Source organism: Globicephala melas, chromosome 11 (assembly GCF_963455315.2).
Source record: "Globicephala melas chromosome 11, mGloMel1.2, whole genome shotgun sequence".
NCBI classification, from domain to species: Eukaryota; Metazoa; Chordata; class Mammalia; order Artiodactyla; family Delphinidae; genus Globicephala; species Globicephala melas.
Genome location: NC_083324.2, coordinates 31,580,007 through 31,604,902, shown reverse-complemented (window position 1 = coordinate 31,604,902; position 24,896 = coordinate 31,580,007). Strand labels below are relative to the sequence as shown.

At 41.1% G+C, this 24,896-nt stretch overlaps 1 protein-coding gene across 4 annotated transcripts in view; it reads right to left on the bottom strand.

Annotated features, from left to right (window-relative positions):
* DENND6A (DENN domain containing 6A) overlaps positions 1-24,648 on the bottom strand; it is a 56,373-nt gene extending 31,725 nt beyond the window's left edge. For all 4 annotated transcript variants that reach the window (XM_030867487.2, XM_060308521.1, XM_060308523.1 and 1 more), the window contains exons 1-3: positions 24,322-24,648; positions 5,205-5,243; positions 5,064-5,106 (exon numbers count right to left, since the gene is read on the bottom strand). In XM_030867487.2, coding sequence (XP_030723347.1) covers positions 5,064-5,106; positions 5,205-5,243; positions 24,322-24,558 — 319 coding nt within the window. In that variant the 5' untranslated portion in view covers positions 24,559-24,648. The remainder of the gene's footprint in view (positions 1-5,063; positions 5,107-5,204; positions 5,244-24,321) is intronic.
* Between the last annotated feature and the right edge of the window lie 248 nt (positions 24,649-24,896).

The window sequence follows — 24,896 nt, the reverse complement described above, 5'->3', positions numbered from 1 at the left end:
AGATTAAATGACAGCTCTCCAAAGAAAATACACCTTCACGTGGCTTCTTGACTAAGAACCACATAAACTCTTTCCCTGATAAAGCAGCAGGGATTAAGGAAACAGCAAATTTGCTCAGCAAACTCCCACAGCTTGAGGAAAAGTTCCACTTTAATTAATCTAAGATAATCTTTACGAGCCCAGAAAACAGAACTAATAACCCAACACTTTTTAAACCAAGAAAATTCCTGTAACCTTCCCCCAACATCCTTTTCCAAACAACTAAGTTCTTACAACAGAAATCAAACAGAATCCCAGGTCAAAATTATTTTCATTATTTTGTCTGCTTTCAGAAGTGATTTTCCACCCTTTCAATACATGAATTGAGCACCAATTTCACTGAATGCTCACTCTGTGGCAGGCACTGTCTTAAACACTTTAGATACATTAACTCATTTGGTCTTCATGCTTCTCAGGTAGGTCCCATTATTAGTCCTGTTTGTGAGGAGGAAACCAAGGCACAGAAAAGTTATGTAATCCTCCAAAGAAATAAATCTGCTAAATGGCAGAGCAAGAATTTGAGGCCACAACATCTGACTCTGGAGCTGGTGCTTTTGACCATGACATCATACTGGCTCTTTCAAGTCAAAATGGACTTCAAAAACACCACTTCCACTAATATGAAATATCCAGAATAGGTAAATCCGTAGAGACAGAAAGTAGACAGGTGGTTGCTGAGGGGGAGAGGTGGGTAGGAGGAAACTGGAGCAGGAAGTTTCTTTTTCGGTGATGAAAATTTTCTAAAATTGACTTCGGTAATAGTTGCACAACTCTGCATGTACTAAAAATCACTGAATTGTACATTTTACATGGGTGAATTATATCTCAATAAAACTGTTTTGCGTTTTTTTTTTTAACGCTACATCACTGCCAACTGGAGCAGATCAAAAGCTCCTATTCTTCACTTAGAAAACGAAGTCCTGAAAAGCACCCCTCCAACTGAGGAGTTGCTGAACTCACTGGTTTCTGGGACACTCACTGGTTTCATGGCTCCTCCTATGCGAATGCCATGTGGTAAGCCACAAACTGCTCTCCTCCCATTTTAAAATTATCAAGGGCACAGATGATTTTATCCTTTACATCTGCCAATCAAACCAAGACTGCAAAGCTATAGATAAACGGAAGACACTTTCCTGTATCAAAAATATTACTTGAGGGGCTCCCTTGGTGCCTCAGTGGTTAAGAATCCACCTGCCAATGCAGGGGACACAGGTTCGAGCCCTGGTCCGGGAAGATCTCACATGCCGCGGAGCACCTAAGCCTATGCGCCACAACTACTGAGTCTGCGCTCCAGAGCCCACGAGCCACAACTACTGAAGCCCACGTGCCTAGAGCCCGTGCTCTGCAACAAGAGAAGCCATGACAATGAGAAGCTCACGCGCTGCAATGAAGAGTAGCCCCCGCTCGCCACAACTAGAGAAAGCCCACGCACAGCAACAGACCCAACACAGCCAAAATTAAAAAAAAATAAATTTATTTTAAAAAAATTACTTGAGATTTGAGGGGAAAAAGCTTAAATATTTCTTCTAAAGGGAAAAGACAACTTCAGACTATTTTTTTAAATTAATTTATTTATTTGGTTGCGTCAGGTCTTAGTTCTGGCAGGTGGGCTCCTTAGTTGTGGCAGGCGGGCTCCTTAGTTGCAGCTCACGGGCTCCTTAGTTGCAGCTCACCAGCTCCTTAGTTGCAGCATGAGAACTCTTAGTTTTGGCATGCACGTGGGATCTAGTTCCTGGACCAGGGATAGAGCCTGGGCCCCCTGCATTGGGAACACGGAGTCTTAACCACTGCACCACCAGGGAAGACCCTTGATCAGTTTTGTTTTTGTTTTTTTAATAAATTTATTTATTTATTTATGGCTGCGTTGGGTCTTCGTTGCTGCACGTGAGCTTTCTCTAGTTGCAGCAAGCGGGAGCTGCTCTTTGTTGCGGTGCACAGGCTTCTCATTGCGGTGGCTTGTCTTTGCTGCAGAGCATGGGCTCTAGGCGCATAGGCTTTAGTAGTTATGGCACATGGGCTCAGTAGTTGTGGCTCCTGGGCTCAGTAGTTGTGGCTCATGGGCTCTAGAGTGCAGGTTCAGTATTTGTGGCGCATGGGCTTAGTTGCTCCACAGCATGTGAGATCTTCCTGGACCACGGCTCAAACCCATGTCTCCTGCATTGGCAGGTAGATTCTTAACCACTGCGCCACCAGGGAAGTCCCAGAGTATTTTTATATTAGCGGAAAACAGCTATAGAACAGTTCAGAGTAAGACTAAAATAAAACATGAGACCTTAAGAGCTAGCCCCATCCCTGGCCTTCAGCTCTATGTAGTCACCCTCTCTGTGATTAGAGTTGGAAACGCTGAGAAGCAGGAGTTTAGAACAGGGACTACACTTCTCAAAGTGTAGTCCATAGAGTGATGCGAGTCCACAAACTCTTGTTACAATACATGACAAAATAAATACCCAAACTGAGAAGACACATTTAGAAACCCTTATAGCGATTTGATATTGCCATGACAAATTTGGACTTATATTTTGTATTCTTTGGTTTTTCTCCCTTTCATTTTTCTAATAATTCATGTATACAGCATTTTATAAAAGCACCAGTCCACAACAGACTGGAAATTCTTAAAACACCCAAATGGCCCTTCAACACAGATGAGTGTGAGAAGCACTCCTTTCACCACCGGGAAGTGTAAAGTACATGACGACGTCCCAACTCTTTACATAGAAGAAAATCTGTTGAGACAAATATTATCTGCACATCTAATCCATCCAGAACAAGGATTGATATTTCCCTCGGATTCATCATCACTTGAAACTCTCTCTACTAATGCTAAGTTTTCTCTCTGGCCTTGTTTAGAGCATAGTGATTACAGTCCTTGGGTACCCATCACAGCTTAAGACTCAGGAATGCATATATCCAGATGATATTAATGGTAAATAATGAGAAAAATATCTGACAAATATTTATTAGAGAGAAAACATTCTTTAAACTTAGGCTCCTAAAGATAAAAGCCATTCAAATGGAACAAAAAGCTGAAAGCTAAAAACAAACAAAACAAAACTTTTTTCTAAAGTCACAGTATCTAAGTTGTGTGTGGGTAGTGGGTGGAGGAAGTGGAGGACTGGTAAATCCTCCCATTGGGAATCCCAAAAGTATTCTTCTTTATCTGTATAACTTACCATAGAGTCTAAATGTTGTTTTACTTTTTTTAAGTGTGCACCGTGGAAACAAAAGCTAGGTTATGATTCTTTCCTAAAGACTGCTCTACTGCACCTTCTGTAACAATAAAGCTATCTTGGGAAAAATTAAATCCATTTCAAAGTTGGCATAGTACTAATTCCAACTTCCATTTAATGAACACATAAATGAAACAAACTATTTGGATAATCACAATTCAGAACAGTGATCTCAAATATATGTAAATGCATAGTCTCTTGCTGGCTAGATTAATATTCTTCTGTTAAGATGGCAAGGTGTCTATTTTTAAGATCTTCTGTTGACTTTACTTCTAAGTACCAAGCATATTTTGAATAAAATGAACCACACTTCCTTTGATATGCAGCTTATAAAAAAGGCATTACAAAACATCTGTAGGTCATTCAAATGCCTAAAATACTGAACAAATTGGTTTTTTTTTTTTTTTTTTTGGCCCCACGGAGTCCTAACCCCTAGACTGCCAGGGAATTCCCTGAACAAATGCTCATTTACACAGATTTACACTTGAGTTTAACTTCCAATAAGAAAATGACTCATACAGAGACTAACTGCAAAACTAGAAATAAAAAAGACTATCAGACATCATACAATTAACTTCTTAGTCTTTTTTTTTTTTAACTTCTTAGTCTTGATGCTCATGTAGAGAGGTGAAAGGGAGAGAGCCATGAAAACCAGCCATGACCTGAAAAAGAAGAGTGTGCAGTATAATCACATGAAGTCAGATTATCCTGTAATCCACACAACTCACCTGACCTTGAGTCATGGAAGTCCAATCCAATACTCACTACAATCAGAACTACATGTGTGCACTTTGTAAGGCAAATGTTATCCGAAATAAGGGGAGATCCTATAAGACTGCTGTATCATTATCTCGTTAACAGGCAAAACATGTGAAAAGATTCCAATAATTCCAGGTCAAAACAAAAGCCGTCCCGGGATCGCTCAAAGCCATCCTTTTAACTTTTTTTTTTTTAAACATATTTCATGAAAGCTGAGTTCCAAAACTATAGGAAAAAATTCTGGAAGCATTTATAAGGAAAAGAGAAAATGCTTTAAAAAGCTAAAATGTCAAGTCTCCCAAATCAGATTATCTAAACTAAATTAACAGTATATTAGAAGTAACCACAAAAGGAATGGGAACTGTAGTGCCTTTGCTTCATGGGATTCTAAGTGTGTGGTCTAAGAACTTAAGTGTTCTGGTCACTGTAAGCCTGAAAAATTATTTTCAAAGTGAAACACAAAAGGTAACCTGAAAGATATCAACTTATAGGACCACACAAAGGAAGAACTTGAAGGAGACCAGCAAAACCAAGCTTAATAATAATAGCAAACACTTATAAAGTACTTTCTATACCCAAGCACTATTTCAAATGCTTTATATATACTAACTCACATAAACTATTGCAAATAACTGATGGCCATGCTTTATAACCATGTTTACCCTGATTTTTTTTTAAATCCCTGCTTTTACAGAGTTCTTGGCAAGCTCCCAAATCCTAAACTAAAAGAACACTGCTTAATATAAATCCTCAAACATACCAGCGTTGATGATTTTCAATCTCTTCATTATTTCAACAGTTTATGGCTCCATGACGTTTTACCTCATTACAAGATAACAGTTATTTTCAAAGTTGAACCAAAGAAAATAAGTAAGACACGACTAGGATCATAAAAGTAGGAATCAAAATCACTAATCTGTTAGGATGAAATTGAGTTTGCATTCTACTATGTTATTTCAATTAATTTTCATATATTAAGAGTATAATCAGTATTCTCCGTATAAAATTCAACAGAAACACCACATGAAAAATAGTTACCTGAATTTGAATCTGGAAAAGACAAATAGCAAATATTGGTTTTCTGAAAAAGAAAACAAAAACTATATATGCTGACATATATACACCAATAAAAACAAACAAATAAAACAGTAAACTATATAGGGCAGTATTTTTACTTACTTCTTTATCAGTAAGTTTGGAATGTTGAGGATAAATTACCTGGGAGAAGAAGAGTTAAATTTTGTTAGACAAATATATGGAGTATATATTGTAAACATTAGCAGGTACTTCTAAAATACTAGTCGGCTATGATCAAATTGGTTTAAGAAACAGTTCACAAATTTAACAATGAAACACAGGAGAAGCTGGGAGAATTGAGGAGGATGTACATTTGGCAAAAAAAGTTTTGACTCAAAGTTATCTCTAAAAATTGGTGAAATTTTGAGTTATCAAGAATAAGTTGAGGGCTTCCCTGGTGGCGCAGTGGTTGAGAGTCTGCCTGCCGATGCAGGGGACGTGGGTTCGTGCCCCGGTCCGGGAGGATCCCACATGCCGCAGAGCGGCTGGGCCCGTGAGCCGTGGCCGTTGAGCCTGCACGTCCGGAGCCTGTGCCCCGCAACGGGAGAGGCCACAGCAGTGAGAGGCCCGCGTACCGCAAAAAAAAAAAAAAAAAAAAAAAGAATAAGTTGAGACTTCCTTGGTAGTGCAGTGCTTAGGACTCTGCGCTCCCAATGCAGGGGGCCCAGGTTCGATCCCTAGTCAGGGAACTAGATCCCACAGGCATGCTGCAACTAAGAGTTTGCATGCCACAACTAGGGAGTCCGTGAGCCGCAACTAAGGAGCCTGCGTGCCTCAACTAGGAAGCCCATGTGCCGCAACTAGGGAGCTGGTGAGCCACAACTAAGGAGCCCTCGAGCTGCAACTAAAGGAGCCTGCCTGCCACAAGTAAGAAACCCATGTGCTGCAACTTAGACCCAGGGCAACCAAATAAATAAATAAATAAATACTTTTTAAAAAAGAATAATTTACTAATTGAATTGCTAATAACTCAAAGTTTTTTGAGTCTTTTCTTTGGAAGCCTAAAATCTAAAGAGAACTTGATCTATAAGCTTGTAGCTACTTCAAGAAATAATAATTTTCAATTGATTACAAGAAGTAATACAAATTACTAACTACTTATTAAAAGAAAAATGAAAAGGAAAAAATGATCATCTGCAATTTAAGAAACCTCAAAGGCCATCTTCCCACCATAAAGCCTATCCTGTTTTCCTCCAATCCCTTTAAATAGTCATAGCACTTCCCTAGATAGGTCAATTTAGTGCCTGCAGTGACCCAGCCACCTTCTGAGGGAAATTCCTGCCCCACAGCCCCACGAAGGAAGCAAGACTAGGCCAGCACAGCTCCTGTCAGAACAAGCACTAGTAAACACCAGACCCAAGGGCACCCACTCTACAGGCCAATCAACCAAGTGCCCAGATGGGGCTGGGTATGAAAATTCTGCCCAAGAGAATACCAGTGCTCAAGTGGGCCAGTACAGATTCTCTCGGGAATGTGAAGAAGAGATGGGATTCGGAGCAGCAGGTTAGCTAGTGGCTGGTAACCAAAAAGAGAGGAAACAACACAAAGTGTAGAGGAACTGCATTAATACTAGGTTGCTCTTCCAGTTCTGGAAGAATCCATGCGTTCTTCTATTCCCCAGAGTTGCCCAGGTGCCTGAAAATCTTACATTTCCAGAAATAACATACAGTAATAGCACATTATAAACTGTATTAAGGTGGTTTCACATATTTATTTCATTTATTTAGTTCTCACAATAATAGACAAGGCTAGTAATGGTATCCCCACTTTACATATAAGAAAACTAAGGTAAGAAAAAAGATGGGGAGAAGTCACATTACTGACCATCTTCTAGAGTTTTTAATTTTCACAACTCTGTCAATTCTTCACATCTTTACAGAAGAGGGGACAAGTTCACAGTAGTTAAATAACTCGCCCAAAATTTAGCACCTAGTAAGTGCCACAACCAGGACTTGAACTTAGGTCTGCCTGATTCCAAAGTACACAAGCCACCATTCCTCACTCCACCCATAGTAGCAATCATTAACTCACAATCACAGCCCTCTTCCTCCCCTAGCCAGGATGTGGCATATAATCCTTCTCAATTCAGGAGTATGAGGAGGGTCTACAGAGCTGGTATTGTTACATGAAAACCACCCAGCATTCCTGGAATAGAAAATGACACCAAAGCCAATATTCGCTCTACTTTGCTTTGTATCCCATGTTCTGACCGACCTGACTTAACCTCTGTCTCCACAATTCATGAAGGCAAGAACCTGGTCTGTTTTGTTCAACAGTCTATCTTCACACCTAGAACAGTTTCTGGTGCATAGTAGACACTAAAAAAATATTTCTTCCATCAGTGGATATACTCTCAGATTAGCTCTGTTAAACAACTCAGTATTTAGTAATATGTAATTCTTCTTTAAGTGTACGTAGATCTTCCTTGCTTCACCTTGAGACCATTTTACTTTGTTAACTTTAAAGGAGAAATGGCAAAGATGCTGCGTGCCGCAACTAAGACCCAGCACAGCCAAGTAAATAAATAAATATTTAATAAATAAATAAAAATAAAGGAGAAATGGCAAACTTATAACCTATTTGGCCATATTCATGAAAATCTCTTTACATCTAAGTTAACCTGGAGTTTGCTGGTCTAAAACATATTGAGAAGTTTAGTGGCCTGTAAAAGCTTAATCTTAGACTCTAAATTCACTTTTATGTGAATGCCCTTCAAATTTTTATTTCCTCAAATTAAAATACCAACTCAAAAGCAAATATACAAAATTCCATTTTTTATTACATAAAGATATCAACCATGGTTCATCTGGACATTGGTTTCCTAAGGTTTAAAATATTAGCAAGACAGTATAGAAGAAAAATGTTGGTATGTTTTACCCATATATATGAGTACCTTAAATATATATATATAACATGTGTATGTATATATATGTGTGTATATGCATGTATTTAAGGGGCTTATATATGCTCTATATATTTAAGTAAGTTAAAAGGATATAAAAACTACAGAACCTATCAAATTTGTCTTTCAGGGAATCCCCTGGTGGCCCAGTGGTTTGGACTCCACACTTCCAATGCAAGGGGCCCAGGTTCGATCCCTGGACAGGGAACTAGGATCCCACAGCCGCACAGCGCAGCTCAAAAAAAAAACCCACAAAAAAACAGTCTGCCTTTTAAAAACTCTGACTGTGGGACTTCCCTGGTGGCACAGGAATCCACTTGCCAATGCAGGGGACACAGGTTCAATCCCTGATCCGGGAAGACTCCACATGCCACGGAGCAACAAAGCCCATGCACCACAACTACTGATTCTCCACTCTAGAGCCCGTGAGCCACAAGTACTGAGTCCACACGCCACAACTACTGAAGCCCATGCGCTCTAGGGCCCACACGCCGCAACTACTAAGCCCACGAGCTGCAACTACTGAAGCCACACGCCTAGAGCCCATGCTCTGCAACAAGAGAAGCCACCGCAATGAGAAGCCCACACACCGCAACGAAGAGTAGCCCCTGCTCACCACAACTAGAGAAAAGCCCGTGCGCAGCAATGAAGACCCAACGCAGCCAAAAATAAAATTTAAATTAAAAAAAAAAGTAGAGTAAAAACTCTGATTGTACTAGACTGTCAAATAGTATCTAGAATTTCATTTTAATGTACTCTGTTAGAACTACTCAGTGTTTTATTTCGGAACAAATATGATATTCAAAAAGAAACAATGCATATTTATATGCTACAGCTACTGAAATGGCCACACTGTACCTAAGATCAGAAAAATCAGAAAAATTCAGGGACTTCCCTGATGGTCCAGTGGTTAAGACTCCACGCTTCCACTGCAGGGGCACAGGCTCGATCCCTGGTTAGGGAACTAAGATCCTGATTGCTGCACAGGCAAAAGAAAAAAATAAACAAGTGAAAATAGATTTTTAAAAAAGAAAAAAGAAAAATTCATACTTCACTTTAAAAACATCAACTCCCTATTTAAAAAACAAAAGAAAGAAAAGTAACCACTACCAAGTATCTAGAACTGCACAAATTGCCACAGTTACTAGAATTATTACCTGTGTACATACTTTATGTTGTTAAAAAAAGCAAGTTTAAATATAAGTATGGGCAATCACTGTTAGTTTAGTTTTAGTCAGTTAGCTCCTGATAGCTATATGGGAAATAATCAACTGTGGGTTAGCTCCAGTACCTGGAGATGCCTCTCACTTGAAGCTTCCTCTCTCCATAGCTCAAGTAAAGGCATCTCTACTCCCCCAACCACTGGCATTCTGGGTGGCATTAAAGGGGGACAGAGAGCATCAACTAATGTCACTCTGGTTTTGTTACCTATGTTAAGATCTCCCATGTTACAGCAAATAAGGGAGAGGTGGCCAGGTAATAACCAAAGAGAAAAGTGAGCTTTATTTGATATAATTATTAAGGCTTAAAAATGATGACATATTTCACATCATGTTACAATAGAAAAAATGTCTCAGAAAAATATTAATATATATACTAGAAAAGAGTATTACAAAATGTTTTAAATGGGTCTATTCAAAGGTACATCTCTGTGCATACATCTACATCTCTCTAGCATTCCCAACTCAGTATGAAAATAATCATGGTCCCAGGAGGAGGAAAATTAGAAATACCAGCTAACTTACTGCCAGTATCATTTGGACATGGGAAAAATTCATGCCTGCCATGCACCCAAGTTGTGTGTGAATGGGTGTCTACCTGATGCCATGTGACTGGGTATCTGTCTCTACTGCATGACCCTGCCTGGTGTCCCAGGCCTGACAGAGACTACATTTCCCAAGAAACCTTGCCTTGATCTCCTACAGAAACATTAACTTACAAACAAACATCATCATAACCTTGGGGACTTCCCTGTTGGTGCGGTGGTTAAGAATCTGCCTGCCAATGCAAGGGACGTGGGTTCGAGCCCTGGTCAAGGAAGATCCGACGTGCTGCAGAGCAACTAATCCCGTGAGCCACAACTACTGGGCCTGCGTGCCACAACTACTGAAGCCCACGCACTTGGAGAGCCCGTGCTCCACAGTAAGAGAAGCCACCGCAATGAGAAGCCCGCGCAACGAAGAGTAGCCCCTGCTCACTGCAACCAGAGAAAGCCTGCACAAAGCAACGAAGACCCTATGCAGCCAAAAATAAATAAATATTTTAAAATAAAAATAATAAAATAATAAAAATGAAACTGAAATACTGTATTAAAAAAAAAGAATTCCAACTAATAAATGCAGAAGGAATAAGGAAAATAGCAAATCACTATTAGAACACCAGAGTAATAATAGTTACTACAGGAAAGATCCACTTTTGGATGCTGAAATTTGCAAGCAAATTTGAGAAACAAGATACTGCACAGTCTCAAAGTATCTCCCACAAAATAAATATTTACTAATTATGAAGAGAAAAACAGTAAATTCACAGTGGATAAATCTGACAGACATCATTTTAACCAAGTGATCAAGGTTAAAATCATCAATAATAAGACATTTTAACACCAGGTACTCTTTGATATGATGCACCAAGAAGGGCACATCACATCTGGGGTATTCTTCCCAATAATGTATAACCCCAGACTAATCATAGGAACACACCAGAAAAACCTAAATTGAGAAACATACTACAAAATATCTGATCAATATTCTTCCAAAGTGTCAAAGTCATGAAATATAAGAAAAGACTGAGGAACTTCCACAGATTGGAGAGGGAGTTATGACACCTGTATGCAATGCAGGAACCTGGATTGGATCCTGAAAAAAAAGGACATTAATAGAAAAACTAGTGAAATTGAATAAACTCTGTTGCTCAGTACACAGTATCATGCCAATGTTATATTCTTAGATTTGATAATTGTACTATGTTTATATAAAATGTTAACATTAAAGGAAGCTGAATGAATTACTTTCATAACTCTAAAATTATCTCAAAATAAGGTTGTTAAAAAAGTAACACCTCTACTTCACATCATATTCAAAAAGTAACCCAAAGTGGATCAAAGACCTAAGTGTAAAAGCTAAAACTACAAAACTCTTAGAAGAAAATATAGGAATAAATCTTTATGACCCTGGATTAGACAATGGTTTCTAAGCTATGATACCAAAAACACAAGCAACCATAAATAAATTGGACTTCATCAAAATTTAAAGCTTTTGCACTTCTAAGAACACTGCCAAGAAAGTGAAGACGAACTGCAGAATGGGAGAAAGTATCTGCAAATCATATATCTGATAAGGGTCTAGAGTACAGGATCTATAAAGAACTCTTATAATTCAACAATAAAAAGTCAAATAACCCAATGTTTAAATGGGCAAAGGATCTGATTTGAAATTTCTCCAAAAAAGATATACAAGAGGTCAATAAGCACATGAAAAGACGCTCAATGTCATTAGTTATTAGAGAAAAACAAATAAAATTACAGTAAGATACCACCTCATACCTCTAGGATGGCTGTAATCAAAAGGACAAAGTGGTAGCAAGGATATGGAGAAATTAGGAGCCTCATACATTACTGATGAAAATGTGAAAATGAAGTCACATTGGAAAACCATTTAGTAGCTTCTCATAAAATTAAACATGGAGGACTTCCCTGGTGGCAAAGTGGTTAAGAATCCGCCTGCCAATGCAGGGGACACGGGTTCAATCCCTGGTCCAGGAAGGTCCCACATACTACGGAACAACTAAGCCCGTGTGCCACAACTACTGACCCTGCTTTCTAGAGCCCATGCACCACAACTACTGAGCCCCCATGCTGCAACTACAGAAGCCTGCGAGCCTAGAGCCCGTGCTCCACAATAAGAGAAGCCACTGCAATAAGAAGCCCACGCACCGCAACAAAGGGTATCCCCGGCTCGCCGCAACTAGAGAAAGCCCGTGCACAGCAACGACGACCCACAGCAGCCAAAAAAATTAAACATGGAGTTACCATATGACCCAGCAATTTCACTCCTAGGTATTCATCCAAGAGAAGTGAAAAGCATACATCCACACAAAAACCTGTACACGAACATTCATAACAGCATTATTCATCATAGCCAAAAAGTGGAAACAATCCAAATTTCCATCAAATGATGAATGGATATACAAAATGTGATGTGCCGGGAGCCGTGTAGGAAGTGCCTTTGAGTCTCAGCACGGACGAGACCCATAGTGCCAAGCAAAGCTGGTACTGTCAGGTACAAATATGGAGAAGCAAAGCTCTCCTCTGCGTGGTTCCCCTTGTTCCCCCCTGCTTTTGCTTAAGGTGATTTTTATGGGATTGCTATTAGTGTTGGGAAATATTTCCAGCTCCGATGGAGGGTTTAGGGAAAGACCCCAACTTAGGGTAAAGCCAAAAAGATTGTAACTACTCCGGCTCCTTTAATGGCTACACCTGAAATCCCCACTCCCAGGCCAGGGCGTTGGGTTCAGGAAAATACAATAGGAGCATTTGTGTGGCAAAAGCTTACTTTAGAAGACGAATTGAATGGGTTTTGGCCCTCCTGGGGAGTTAGAGATATGTTAGGAAACACTTGGGTATGGTGGCGGGGAGGTTTTATGGCCACAGGGGATGAAAGAGACTATAAGCGATAAGAAGATTATTTAACCTGTTTAACCTGCTGATGTAATCTGTTGATGTAAATTACTTTTGTTTTATGGCTTGTGTAAGAGATTTTTTGGCATGGGAATGAGGTTGTTAAGATTGAAAATGAGATTATTTTATAGTATAAATACTTTGGAATCGTGAAAAATAAATTTGTCAGATCCTTGCATCCTCTGAGGTGTCTTGTGCTCTGTCCACGCCGACTCCGTCTCCCCTTTGGGTGAAACCTGTCCAGCTGGGGCTGGTCCCCGGCAAGTGGCGCCCGCACAGGGACCTGAAGGGGTAAGTATTATTTCTTTCTCGGACGGATAGGAGTCTCACCGTAGGGTGCTGCAGACCCCCAGTTAAGAATACTGGTTAGGAAGGTGAGTAAGGCGGTGTCAAGATGGGACACGCTGAGTCCAAAGAGAGGCTCTTATTTATTGATATAGTTAAACATATGATAAATGGAAGAGGAATTAAGGTAACTAGTAAGCAACTAACTCAGTTTTTTCAGTTTGTACAGGAACAATGCCCATGGTTTCCAGAACAGGGAACAGTTAATATAGAAACCTGGCAAAAGGTGGGGCAAACTTTGCAAGTATATTACAGTCATTTTGAACCTGAGAAGGTTCCAGTAGATACTTTTACTTTATGGAACCTTATTAAAGAGAGCATTGCTCCCTTGCCTGAAGGTCAAAAGAACCCATATAAATATCCTACAGAAGTAATAGATGAATGTACTCCGTTAATTTCCCCAAAAACATTAAAAGAAACTGAGGTTTTGGCTGCAGCTTTAAAAGACTGTAACCTTAATAATAATAATTCAGAGGAGGAAAATAAGTCACCTACTGATACTAAGCCTAATTTGTTAAAAAACCCTCCTTTTGATGATGAATTGCCTCCTGCAGATCAGGATGATTTAGATGCTGCTGCATATGATTATGAAAGAAGGAAATATGAACCCCATGGTGCTTTTTTAATGCAAGAAACTAAGAAAAATAGGCCTAATTTACAGGATATGCGCCCTTTGGGTCGTCTACCGACCGCCCCACCGGCATCTTTAAGTTCTTCATTTCTCCCTTCAAAAAGGTCAGGACATCCAACTTTAAAGGTCAGGGGCCCACCACCTCCACCACCTTTTAATAAAAGCCAAGGCGAATATAAAAAGCATAGGAGAATAAACGGTGAAGATGATGATTATGCTTTTGCAGCCTGCTTTCCAGTCCTTTTTGAGGATAGTTTTGATGATGATGATGTATATTGGGATCCCTTGCCTTTAAAACTTTTAAAAGAACTTAAAAAGGCCTGTATAGATTATGGACCGTTGGCACCTTATACTATGACTCTTATAGATGCCTTGGCAAATAGATGGATGACTCCATATGACTGGATTCAGGTTACAAAGGCCTGTTTATCTGGAGGACAATATTTGCTTTGGAAAACAGAATATGAAGAATTGGTGGCTAAACAACATGCTTTAAATAAGAAAAGGGATAACTTTTATATTACTAAAGATATGTTATTAGGCCAGGGAGAATATGATACAGTCCAACAGCAGATGCATATGGGAAAGGAGGCCTTATGGCAAGTAACTACGTGTGCAGTGAATGCATGGAAGTCTTTGCCTTTGACTCCAGGAAAAGCCTCCACTTTGACAGATTTAAGACAAAAACCTGAGGAGCCATATGAGGATTTTGTTTCTCGCTTGCTAACAGAGATAAAAAGAGTGATAACTGATGAGGATGCAGCTAATATGTTAGCTAAACAACTAGCCTTTGAAAATGCCAATCCTGTTTGTCAGAACCTGATTCGCCCTATTAGAAAAACTGGAAGTATTTTCGATTTCATTAAACAATGTTCTGACGTTGGTCCCTCCTATATGCAAGGGATTGCTTTGGCAGCCGCCCTAAAGGGAGAAACACTTCCTCAATGCATGATGAATATGGTTCAAAAAACAAAAAACCCTAAGGGACCAAAAGGAAATAATTGTTTTGCTTGTGGAGGCGCAGGTCATTTTAGTAGGGAATGTCCTAATAAAAATATACCTCCAACAAGTCCTGTTAGAATGATATCTCCTGGTAATGATGGGGTCCCAAAGACTCCTTGCCAAAGATGTGGGAAAGGAAATCATTGGACTAAATTGTGTAGGAGTAAATATCACAAGGACGGACATATTCTTCCCCCTAATGGGGTTTCTGCAGTGCCTCAGGCTGGAGCTCAGATGCCAATATTTCCTGCACCTGTTTTTCCAGGTACACCTGCTGGAACTAATTCGGGAAACTTATTTCGGGCCCAACCCCGGGCCCAACAAACAATAGGGGCCATTCACCAGACGCTCAATCCCTTTCTTCCCTCAGGGGAATCGATGAATTGTTTAGGGCCACCCCAGGCAGCGCAGGATTGGACCTCTGTGCCACCTCCGCAACAATACTAACTCCTGACTCTCCAGTCATAAAAATACCAACTGGGATTAAAGGTCCATTGCCCCCAGGAGTAATGGGTTTAATTATTGGTAGGAGTTCAACTTCCTTATCTGGCTTAACAGTTTTGCCTGGAGTCATTGATTCTGATTACACAGGAGAAATTCACATAATGGTGGCTCCCTCTAATAAAACACAACAAATTTATGTAGGACAAAGAACAGCACAATATGCTAATGATTTATCAAAAAATATATCCTTGGCTTTAGCGACTCAGGAAGCAATAGATAGAAAGTTAGAAGCTAAAGTTGATGCCCTTGAAGAAGCAGTTTTACATATTGGTCAAGAACTTACTGCTTTAAAAATTCGCCTATCTTTAACATGCCATAAAAAATATTCTTGGATATGTGTTACTCCCTTAAAAGTAAATCATTCTGAATACTCCTGGGAAAAAATTCAAATGCACATTTTAAATATATGGAATTCTAGTGATTTAGGAATTGATTTGGAACATTTACACAAACAAATTCATGATATTGCAGCCTCTCAATATGATATGAATCCCTCTAAGGCTGCTGCAGAATTTTTACAAAATTTACAAAGTTATTTTAAGGGTAATTCCTTTATGCATATTTTAATAAATTATGGGGCTGCCGGAGTGGTTATAATTTTGCTCCTTATTTCTTTTCCAGTCATCATCCGATTAATTCAAGCTGCCCTCCAGAGTGTATATAAAACCAAAGTGGAATTGCATACTGCCTTTTTAAAAAATAAAAAAGGGGGAGATGCCGGGAGCCGTGTAGGAAGTGCCTTTGAGTCTCAGCACGGACGAGACCCATAGTGCCAAGCAAAGCTGGTACTGTCAGGTACAAATATGGAGAAGCAAAGCTCTCCTCTGCGTGGTTCCCCTTGTTCCCCCCTGCTTTTGCTTAAGGTGATTTTTATGGGATTGCTATTAGTGTTGGGAAATATTTCCAGCTCCGATGGAGGGTTTAGGGAAAGACCCCAACTTAGGGTAAAGCCAAAAAGATTGTAACTACTCCGGCTCCTTTAATGGCTACACCTGAAATCCCCACTCCCAGGCCAGGGCGTTGGGTTCAGGAAAATACAATAGGAGCATTTGTGTGGCAAAAGCTTATTTTAGAAGACGAATTGAATGGGTTTTGGCCCTCCTGGGGAGTTAGAGATATGTTAGGAAACACTTGGGTATGGTGGCGGGGAGGTTTTATGGCCACAGGGGATGAAAGAGACTATAAGCGATAAGAAGATTATTTAACCTGTTTAACCTGCTGATGTAATCTGTTGATGTAAATTACTTTTGTTTTATGGCTTGTGTAAGAGATTTTTTGGCATGGGAATGAGGTTGTTAAGATTGAAAATGAGATTATTTTATAGTATAAATACTTTGGAATCGTGAAAAATAAATTTGTCAGATCCTTGCATCCTCTGAGGTGTCTTGTGCTCTGTCCACGCCGACTCCGTCTCCCCTTTGGGTGAAACCTGTCCAGCTGGGGCTGGTCCCCGGCAGTGATGTATCTGGACTTCCCTGGTGGCGCAGTGGTTAAGAATGCACCTGCTAAAGTAGGGGACACGGGTTCGAACCCTGGTCTGGAAAGATCCCACATGCTGCAGAGCAACTAAGCCCGTGCACCACAACTACTGAGCCCACGTGCCGCAACTACTGAAGCCCACCCGCCTAGAGCCTGTGCTCCACAAGAGAAGCCACCGCAATGAGAAGCCCGCGCACCGCAACAAAGAGTAGCCCCCACTCACTGCAACTAGAGAAAGCCCGCGCAAAGCAACAAAGACCAACACAGCCAAAAATAGATAAATAAATAAATAAACTTATAAAAAAAAGTGATGTATCCATATAATGATATAAAACTCAACCATATAAAAGAATGAAGTACCAATACATACTACAACATGGATGAATCTTGAAAACATACTAAGTGAAAGAAGCCAGACACAAAAGGCCACATGTTGTATGATTCCATTCATATGAAATATACAGAAAAGGAGAATCCATAGAGACAAAGTAGATAAGTGGTTGCCAGGAGCTGGAGGGGAAAGGAGAATGGGTCATGACTGAAAGAGAATGTAAGGGAAATTTGGGGGCAGTAATAATATTGCTTCTTGATCTCTAGGGTCGTGACATGGTATACTCACTTTTTGAAAATTCACCAAAATACAGATTTAGGATTTGTGCACTTTTCTACATGTGTGTTACACTTCAATGAGAATGTTACTTACTTTAAAAAGTGGAAAAAATGGCCTGAAATCACAGTATCCTCAAGTCTAAGATTCCCACTTTCTCAAGATTGAAGTTAAATTACTCTACTAGAAAACTTGATCAGTTTGAAAATGGAATGGACGGTAAAGCATTTCTCAAAAAACAGTAAAGTTTAGGTACAGTTTTCCATGTTTCACATCATTCATCACAGTAAGTACAAAAACATAAAGTACTTGTGAAAGAACTAACTAGACAGGAGAACATCCCAGATTATCTCCAGATTATATAATTTCATAACTGAATCAGAGATTAGTAATATCCCAGATTATCTCCAGATTATATAATTTCATAACTGAGTCAGAGATTAGTAACACCAATTAGATTGTAGAATCTGGGAGCCTAAGAAGCTCAAGAGGTCACTAAGGTTTTAAACCTCAAATCATAGAACTACATCAAGCTACCACGAAGTGCTACTATTTCACAAGGAAATTTAAAGGCCATTGTTAGTACCCTGCAAATCCTATCCTATCATTCACTGTTGAATGGTCTACCTTCCATGCTAGACTGCAAACTCAATGAGGAAGGGATAATCAAGGCTTTATCTCCAGAACATACCATTGTCTGGATATGGTAGTTGTCCAGTAAATATCTGAATAGATGGCTCAATGAGACAGTATAGCAGCATGCAATTATACACACCCATTTCAATTAAAACAGTGAACATGCTGAGGATCAAATACTGAGGCTATGGGTCACCCAGAAGAGAGGAAGAAACACGAAAACCTTTCACACAACTGCCTTTATCCTTCTCAGAAAAATAAACAGAAACTTTGCTAAGATAAAGAAAACTGTGCTGACTACTCCAGGTTCCACCCTGTTAGGGGTTAAGGGGGAATAAATAGGCATTGGCTCAACAAAAAACAGAAGTGGGAAAAAAAGGGGAGTCAATTCTGCTACCTGCTCTTTTAAAAATGGCGTAAGTTTGCCTTCACCCCAAAGCAGGAATTTATCTTCAATTTGTTAGAAAAAAAGTAGGGGGGGATCAGTAATGAAATGATTATAAATTGTCCTGCTTTTTATAGATAATTTAACTGGCCTGAAATTCTTTTCACCAAAGAGGTGAAATACAAACTATGTACATATACATATATGTATGTACACATATATGTACATACCAATAGGCTATGTCATAGATTATCAGCAAAGTGAAACCTAATAAACTTGATTCCCAGAAAGTGCTTTAAGTACTTGTGACTGACACAAGTTTAGCTTGGATGATTCACATCCAAAGCTGTGTGTTTTTATAAATAAATTTAAGGCAAAATAATAGGAGTGAGGGAATAGCCAAGATAGGCCCACACTGATTATTGAATGTGCAAGGACACTAATTATAAAAAAGGGGCTAGGGACTTCCCTGGTGACGCAGTGGTTAAGAATCCACCTGTCGGGCTTCCCTGGTGGCGCAGTGGTTGAGAGTCCGCCTGCCGATGCAGGGGACACGGGTTTGTGCCCCGGTCCGGGAAGATACCACATGCCGCAGAGCAGCTGGACCCGAGCCATGGTCGCTGAGCCTGCGTGTCCGGAGCCTGTGCTCCGCAACGGGATAGGCCACAATAGTAAGAGGCCCGCGTACAGCAAAAAAAAAAAAAAAAGAATCCACCTGTCAATTCAGGGGACACGGGTTCGATCCCTGGTCCAGTAAGCTTTCACATGCCACGGAGCAATTAAGCCTGTGCGCCACAACTACTGAGCCTGTGCTCTAGAGCCCACGTGCCACAACTACTGAGCCCGCGTGCCACAACTACTGAAGCCCGAACTCCTAGAGCCAGTGCTCCGCAACAAGAGAAGCCACTGCAATGAGAAGCCCGCGCACCGCAACAAAGAGTAGCCCCCGCTCGCCGCAACTAGAGAAATCCCGCGTGCAGCAACGAAGACCCAATGCAGCCAAAAATAAAAAAATAAAACAAAATTTTTAAAATATTTTTAAAAAGGGTAGCTAACATATTGGGTATGCATTAAATGAGAGAAATTAATTTTTACATGCTTTATCTCACTTAGTACCTCCAACAACGCTCAGGATATTATTTTGCCATTTTATAATTGAGGAAAATGAGACACAGAGAACTGAAGAAACTGGTCAAAACTTGTACAATTAGCATATGTTCAACACCCCAAAGCTTGTACTCTTTTCACTAGATTGATATTCTGTCCAAAAAGTTGATAGGTCATAGCCTTCAACAGGGGGAAAGCCACCAATGATTTCTCGATTCTTATAAAATTGGGGTGGGGGCTGGAGAGGTTCAAGAGGTAATCTCAAATTACAGATGTGTCACCTCCCATGATGTTCTGTGAGTTCCGTAAATTCACATGATTTAAAGGCCCTCAAAAAATGAAGACCATCTCTAAGGAAGTGTGTACAGGTGGCAAACAACTCTTCACACTATGAAGAAAAAAAGAAACTACTAAATATCCAAATTAGGGAAAATGGTTAAATAAATTGTGGTCCATAAAAAAATATTTATGAGGACTCTTTAACGATATGGCAAATTGTGCGAATGCTTATCAGTAATGGCAGACTCTTACAGCAGACCTATTTGGGGGACTGCTGCCCAGACCATGCTTTCAAGTGTCCCCTCCTTTTGCAGGGGTGAGCCTAAGTGGCCACTACAGTTACTGAAACACTGTCTCCTTACCGCAACTGACTGAACAAAAGGGAGCACCTGACCCATGCTGAACCAGTCAGATACTCTAGTATTCGAATTAAGCTTCTGCCTGGTTCCAGAATACAAAAGTGTAAGTTTGGCTAATATCAGTACCGTGGAAATCCAAAGTCAAGTGAAATGGGGGAGCAGATATTGAGACCCTTGCAGAGGAAATCAGCCTCAGCACAGAGAAAAGAACAGACATGCAAAGAGAAGCAAAGACAAAAGACCACACAGCTCCACAGAGACAAAGGCAAAAGCCTGGGGCTTTCCAAATCCCATGAGGTTCAACCCTGCTTCCTGCAACTGGTTCCAAAAGATTCCTTACAATCAATTTCTCTTCACTTAAATTTATTTGAGAGGATTTCTGTTCTTAACAATCAAACTAATCCTTGACAGATACAAAATTATATAAAGAAAAAAAGCATTAACAAAAATGCCAAGTATTAATCTCTTAATATAATTATGAGTGATGTTTTCTAGTGTTTATAATTCCCTTTCTTGCCAAGTTTTCAACAATGAACATATTATTACTCAATGAGGAAAAAAAAAAAAACTGGAATGAGGCAATTCTGGATTCAGATAATTAATTAAGGCTTTATTATAAAATCAGGTAATTTCACAGAGCTGGAAGTGACAAAGAGTATATAAAATTCAGAGGATTTCAAACCTTGTTCCAGAGGACCCTTAATGTCACTGTGGTGATGCCAGAGCCATCTCAGGGGAAAAGAAAGAAGCTGAGCACACCTCCTGTAGTCAACACCTTTTGCAGACTCTTCCCAGCTCAAAAGACCCCCTTTACTGTCCTCTTCTTCTAGGACAGGGTTCCCAACAGACATTTTATGCAACACAGACCACTCCTCCAACCACTCAGGTCTTCAGCTGATTATAGCAGAGAAACTGCTCCAAACAAGGCCTGAGTACCTTCCTTCGGTGTCTGGAATGAGAATGACATTCACTCTCTTCGTTGAAGTGGCCGAAAAGGGCAACTTCGCCATAAAGATCACAGAAGCAGAGAAGTTAGTTTAAAGGAGAGCATGAAGCATGAACAAAATCCATAAAACAAGAGCATAAACAAGAGACTTCCCTGGTCCTGGGCTCTAGCCATTTTCTGGAAGTCCTTCTAGGTTTGTACCTTGGACATCTTGAAACACCTCTGTGGCCTTACAGCAAATGTGCCTTTTCTCCTTCAGCTATAGCTTAATTTCTGTCGTCCACAACCAAATATATACACACAGGCCCCATTTCAACCAGATTAGCCACTGAGGTACATCTGATTCTCATCTACCCAGAAAAAAAGTTCCCCTACTTTAAAAAGCATACTAATTTGGGCTTCCCTGGTGGCACAGTGGTTGAGAGTCTGCCTGCCAATGCAGGGGGCACGGGTTTGTGCCCCAGTCCGGGAAGATCCCACATGCTGCGGAGCGGCTGGGCCCGTGAGCCATGGCCACTGAGTTTGCGCGTCCAGAGCCTGTGCTCCGCAACGGGAGAGGTCACAGTAGTGAGAGGCCACAGCAGTGAGAGGCCCGCGTACCGCAAAAAAAAAAAGAATGCTGATTCTAGTACTTCAACTTCATTTTTCTAGTGAGAAAACTAAGGTCCGAAGGCCTCATCTTCACAAAGCAAAAGTTAGGGGTTCTCTTCATTGAAAATGAAAAAGAATTTCAGTGCTTCCCAAATACAGACTTACCTAGGTCTTACTGAGTCCAAGGCACTGTTCCAAATGCTTCATCAACATTAACTTACCTAACCCTCACAACAGTGCCATGATATAGGCACTGTTATCCTGTCACAGAGGAGTGTGAGGCTCAGATGAGCTAAGTAACGTACCCCAAGTCACACAGATTCAAGCCTAGGCAGTCTAGCTCTAGGGTCTGAGTTCTTGGTCAATATTCTACATTATCTCTTTAGTAGGGATTTAAGCTTAAATAAGTGGCATTGTTTATGCATTTAAAATTTGCAACTGGTACTTTCTATCATAGCAGAACTGACTTCTTAAGTCTCTCGCAAGCCTAAGACTAAATGACTGCATTTCTGATAACACAACTGCGTTGGAGGATATACTGTCCAAACTTAGTTTTTAACCTATTTAACTTCCCTTCTGAATCCCTATGGTTGTGCATTATAGGAAGTAGGGTGGGGCTATTACGTCATTTCTCCAAAACAATTCTATATTTACCTTCTTGCCCCATTACAGCCACCCCTCCTGTCCATTTTTGGCCTGGATATGGCCATATTACAAAAGTGAAATATATTTTCAACTATTTTGTTATATTAATTATTAATTTGTATTCCTTTTTCTTCATTTTAAAAGTGGGAATATTCTACATTCCTCAGGAAAACAAAACAAAATTAAATTGTGTTGCCTCTCAATGTGTTTATCTTTCTCGGGATCCTTTATTAGGGAATCTTCCCCACCCTCACCCTACACTTTCTAAAATCAGTGATTCTTAACCTGAGGACAATGCAACAGAATCTCCATAAATGACCCCCAGATAGTCAATGAAAGCATATACATGATTTTGTATTACCATTTTCCTTAGGGAGAGAGTGCATGAAGTTCATAACTTATCTGCATTCTGGACCTTTTAAAAATGTGAAGATGGGCTTCCCTGGTGGCGCAGTGGTTGGGAGTCCGCCTGCCGATGCAGGGGACGCGGGTTCGTGCCCCGGTCCGGGAGGATCCCACATGCCGTGGAGCGGCTGGGCCCGTGAGCCATGGCCGCTGAGCCTGCGCGTTGCTCCGCAACGGGAGAGGCCACAACAGTGAGAGGCCCGTGTACCGCAAAAAAAAAAAAAAAAAAAATGTGAATAACCAAAGACCTAAAGAAAACTCTGTGCAATAGCATATACTATGGGAAATGAAATTCAAAATAGTCTCAGTGATTCACATTTTTGTAGCACCTCAATACTTGCTAAGTATTGTTTATTAGGTCAGAAAAAAACATACACGTTATAAAGCATGCCCAAAGGGTCAGAGTCCAAAAGGATCTCCTTTAACTATTCAAAAATATAATCGACTACAACAACTCAATCCTATGCTTTCTGATTAAATCGTATTTTGCTATACATATAGCTTCAGGTTAATATGTCAGTGTAAATGATAGATGACATAAATCTCTTCTTCACAGTCTTTGGGAACTGTTGTTTCCATCTCAAAGTACTGTTCATGAATTCACTCACTCTATCAATTTTTTATTGAACACTGTCACGTGCCAGGCACTGCATTTAGCCCTATCTGCTGGTGTGATTAATTCTTGGTTCTCCTCTAAATTGTAGTCTTACTCTATAAATATAGGTTAGAGTATATCTTTCATATACGTCTGCTCAGCAACCAAGATAATGCCTAAATCTTAGTGGAAACAAAGTGTATTGAGCTGTGTAATGATAAAACACAGAGAAGACAGGCTGAATACACACTCCACATTAAGAAACACCTCCCTGGCCAATTTTCATAGCCCACTCATGCCACTAAAGTCAGAATGAGATGATTCATTAAAATCTGTCATTGCCACCAAAACAAACAAAAAAATCTTCTAAACGTAGGTCCTTCTGACTCTACGTTTTTCTTGGCTACATAAAGACAAGCAATCTCTTATGCTACAAAAGGAACCCTAAATAATGTCAAGATTACAAGGCCTTTCAACAAGGCGCTATAAAAATGGAAAACTTGACAAATTCACAAGCGAACGATTTTCCTTACGTTCATCTTGCTATTAGCTTTCAGGCCGTCTCATAAGCAACATCAAGATATAACAGAGATGAGAAACAAAAGGAGGAAAAGGAGAAAACCCCTGCTGAGACAAGCATTTCGGCTCAGGCTAAGTGGAATGTTCTGAGAGTCGCTGCAAACGACCAAAACAATCCATGAGTCTAAAAAAAGTTGGCTGTGTGAGGTCTGGCTAGTTCACCATATGTCAGGGGCATTGTTTGCTTCTTGAAAAAGTCCCAAACATCCTGCCTGCTGCCTTCTCCGGGTGCCGCTAACCATTCTAGTTATTCCTGTGACACCGGGTTAAAAAAAAAAAAAAAGAAAAGAAAAGAAAACAGGGCCATCAACAAGTATTTAGGAGGGGACTAGAGAGAACTTTTCACCCTTAGCCACAGCCCACGATCCTCCCACGGGAACTGCCTCTGGACCGCAGCCCGGCAGACGGCGGAGGGGCTGCCGGCCACGCCCGGATGCGCAGCGGGCAGGGTCCAGGCCGGTCGGCCCGCGGGCCACAAGCTCTGCTGGGGCTGACCCAGCGCGGGGACCGGGACGGGGCGCGGGGGCCAGGTGCGGCCGGGCCTCACCTCCACGGCTTGGCCCAGCTCCAGGTCGAAGCCCACCACACACACGCAATGCAGCCAGGCTGAGAAGCCGTCCCAGCGCAGCAGGCCCCGGCTGCGGCCCTCGTCCTCTTCAACGTCCTCTGGCGCGTCTCCCGCCGCCACCACGGCCGGCGCCTCGCGTTCCTCGTCCGCTGCCCCCGCCTGACCCAGCGGCCAGCGGGAGCCGGGCCCCGAGCCTGCCAGGCCCCGCAGAGCCATCCGCCGCCCCCTGGCTGTTTGCGCCGCCTCCACTGCGGACCGCGCTACAGAGCGCGCTCGGCTCCGCGCAGACGCAGCCACAGCTGCCGCAGCCGCGGGGGACGGGCTCAGCCGGGGCGGGGCCGCGGCCCATGTGACCCTGGGAGCCCGGCTCTGCATGGGTCTTCCTGTACCGGCCTCCTGGAGTAAAAGACGTCGCGCAGGCCCTTGACTGGGCTTGTGAAGCCGCCTTGCTTTAAAGCTCTTCAAGACTGAAGCAGTGAATCCTGGAATCCTCCTTCGCAGTCCAACGACCAAGGAATGAATTATTCTTGGAATGACACCGTTCATAATTATAA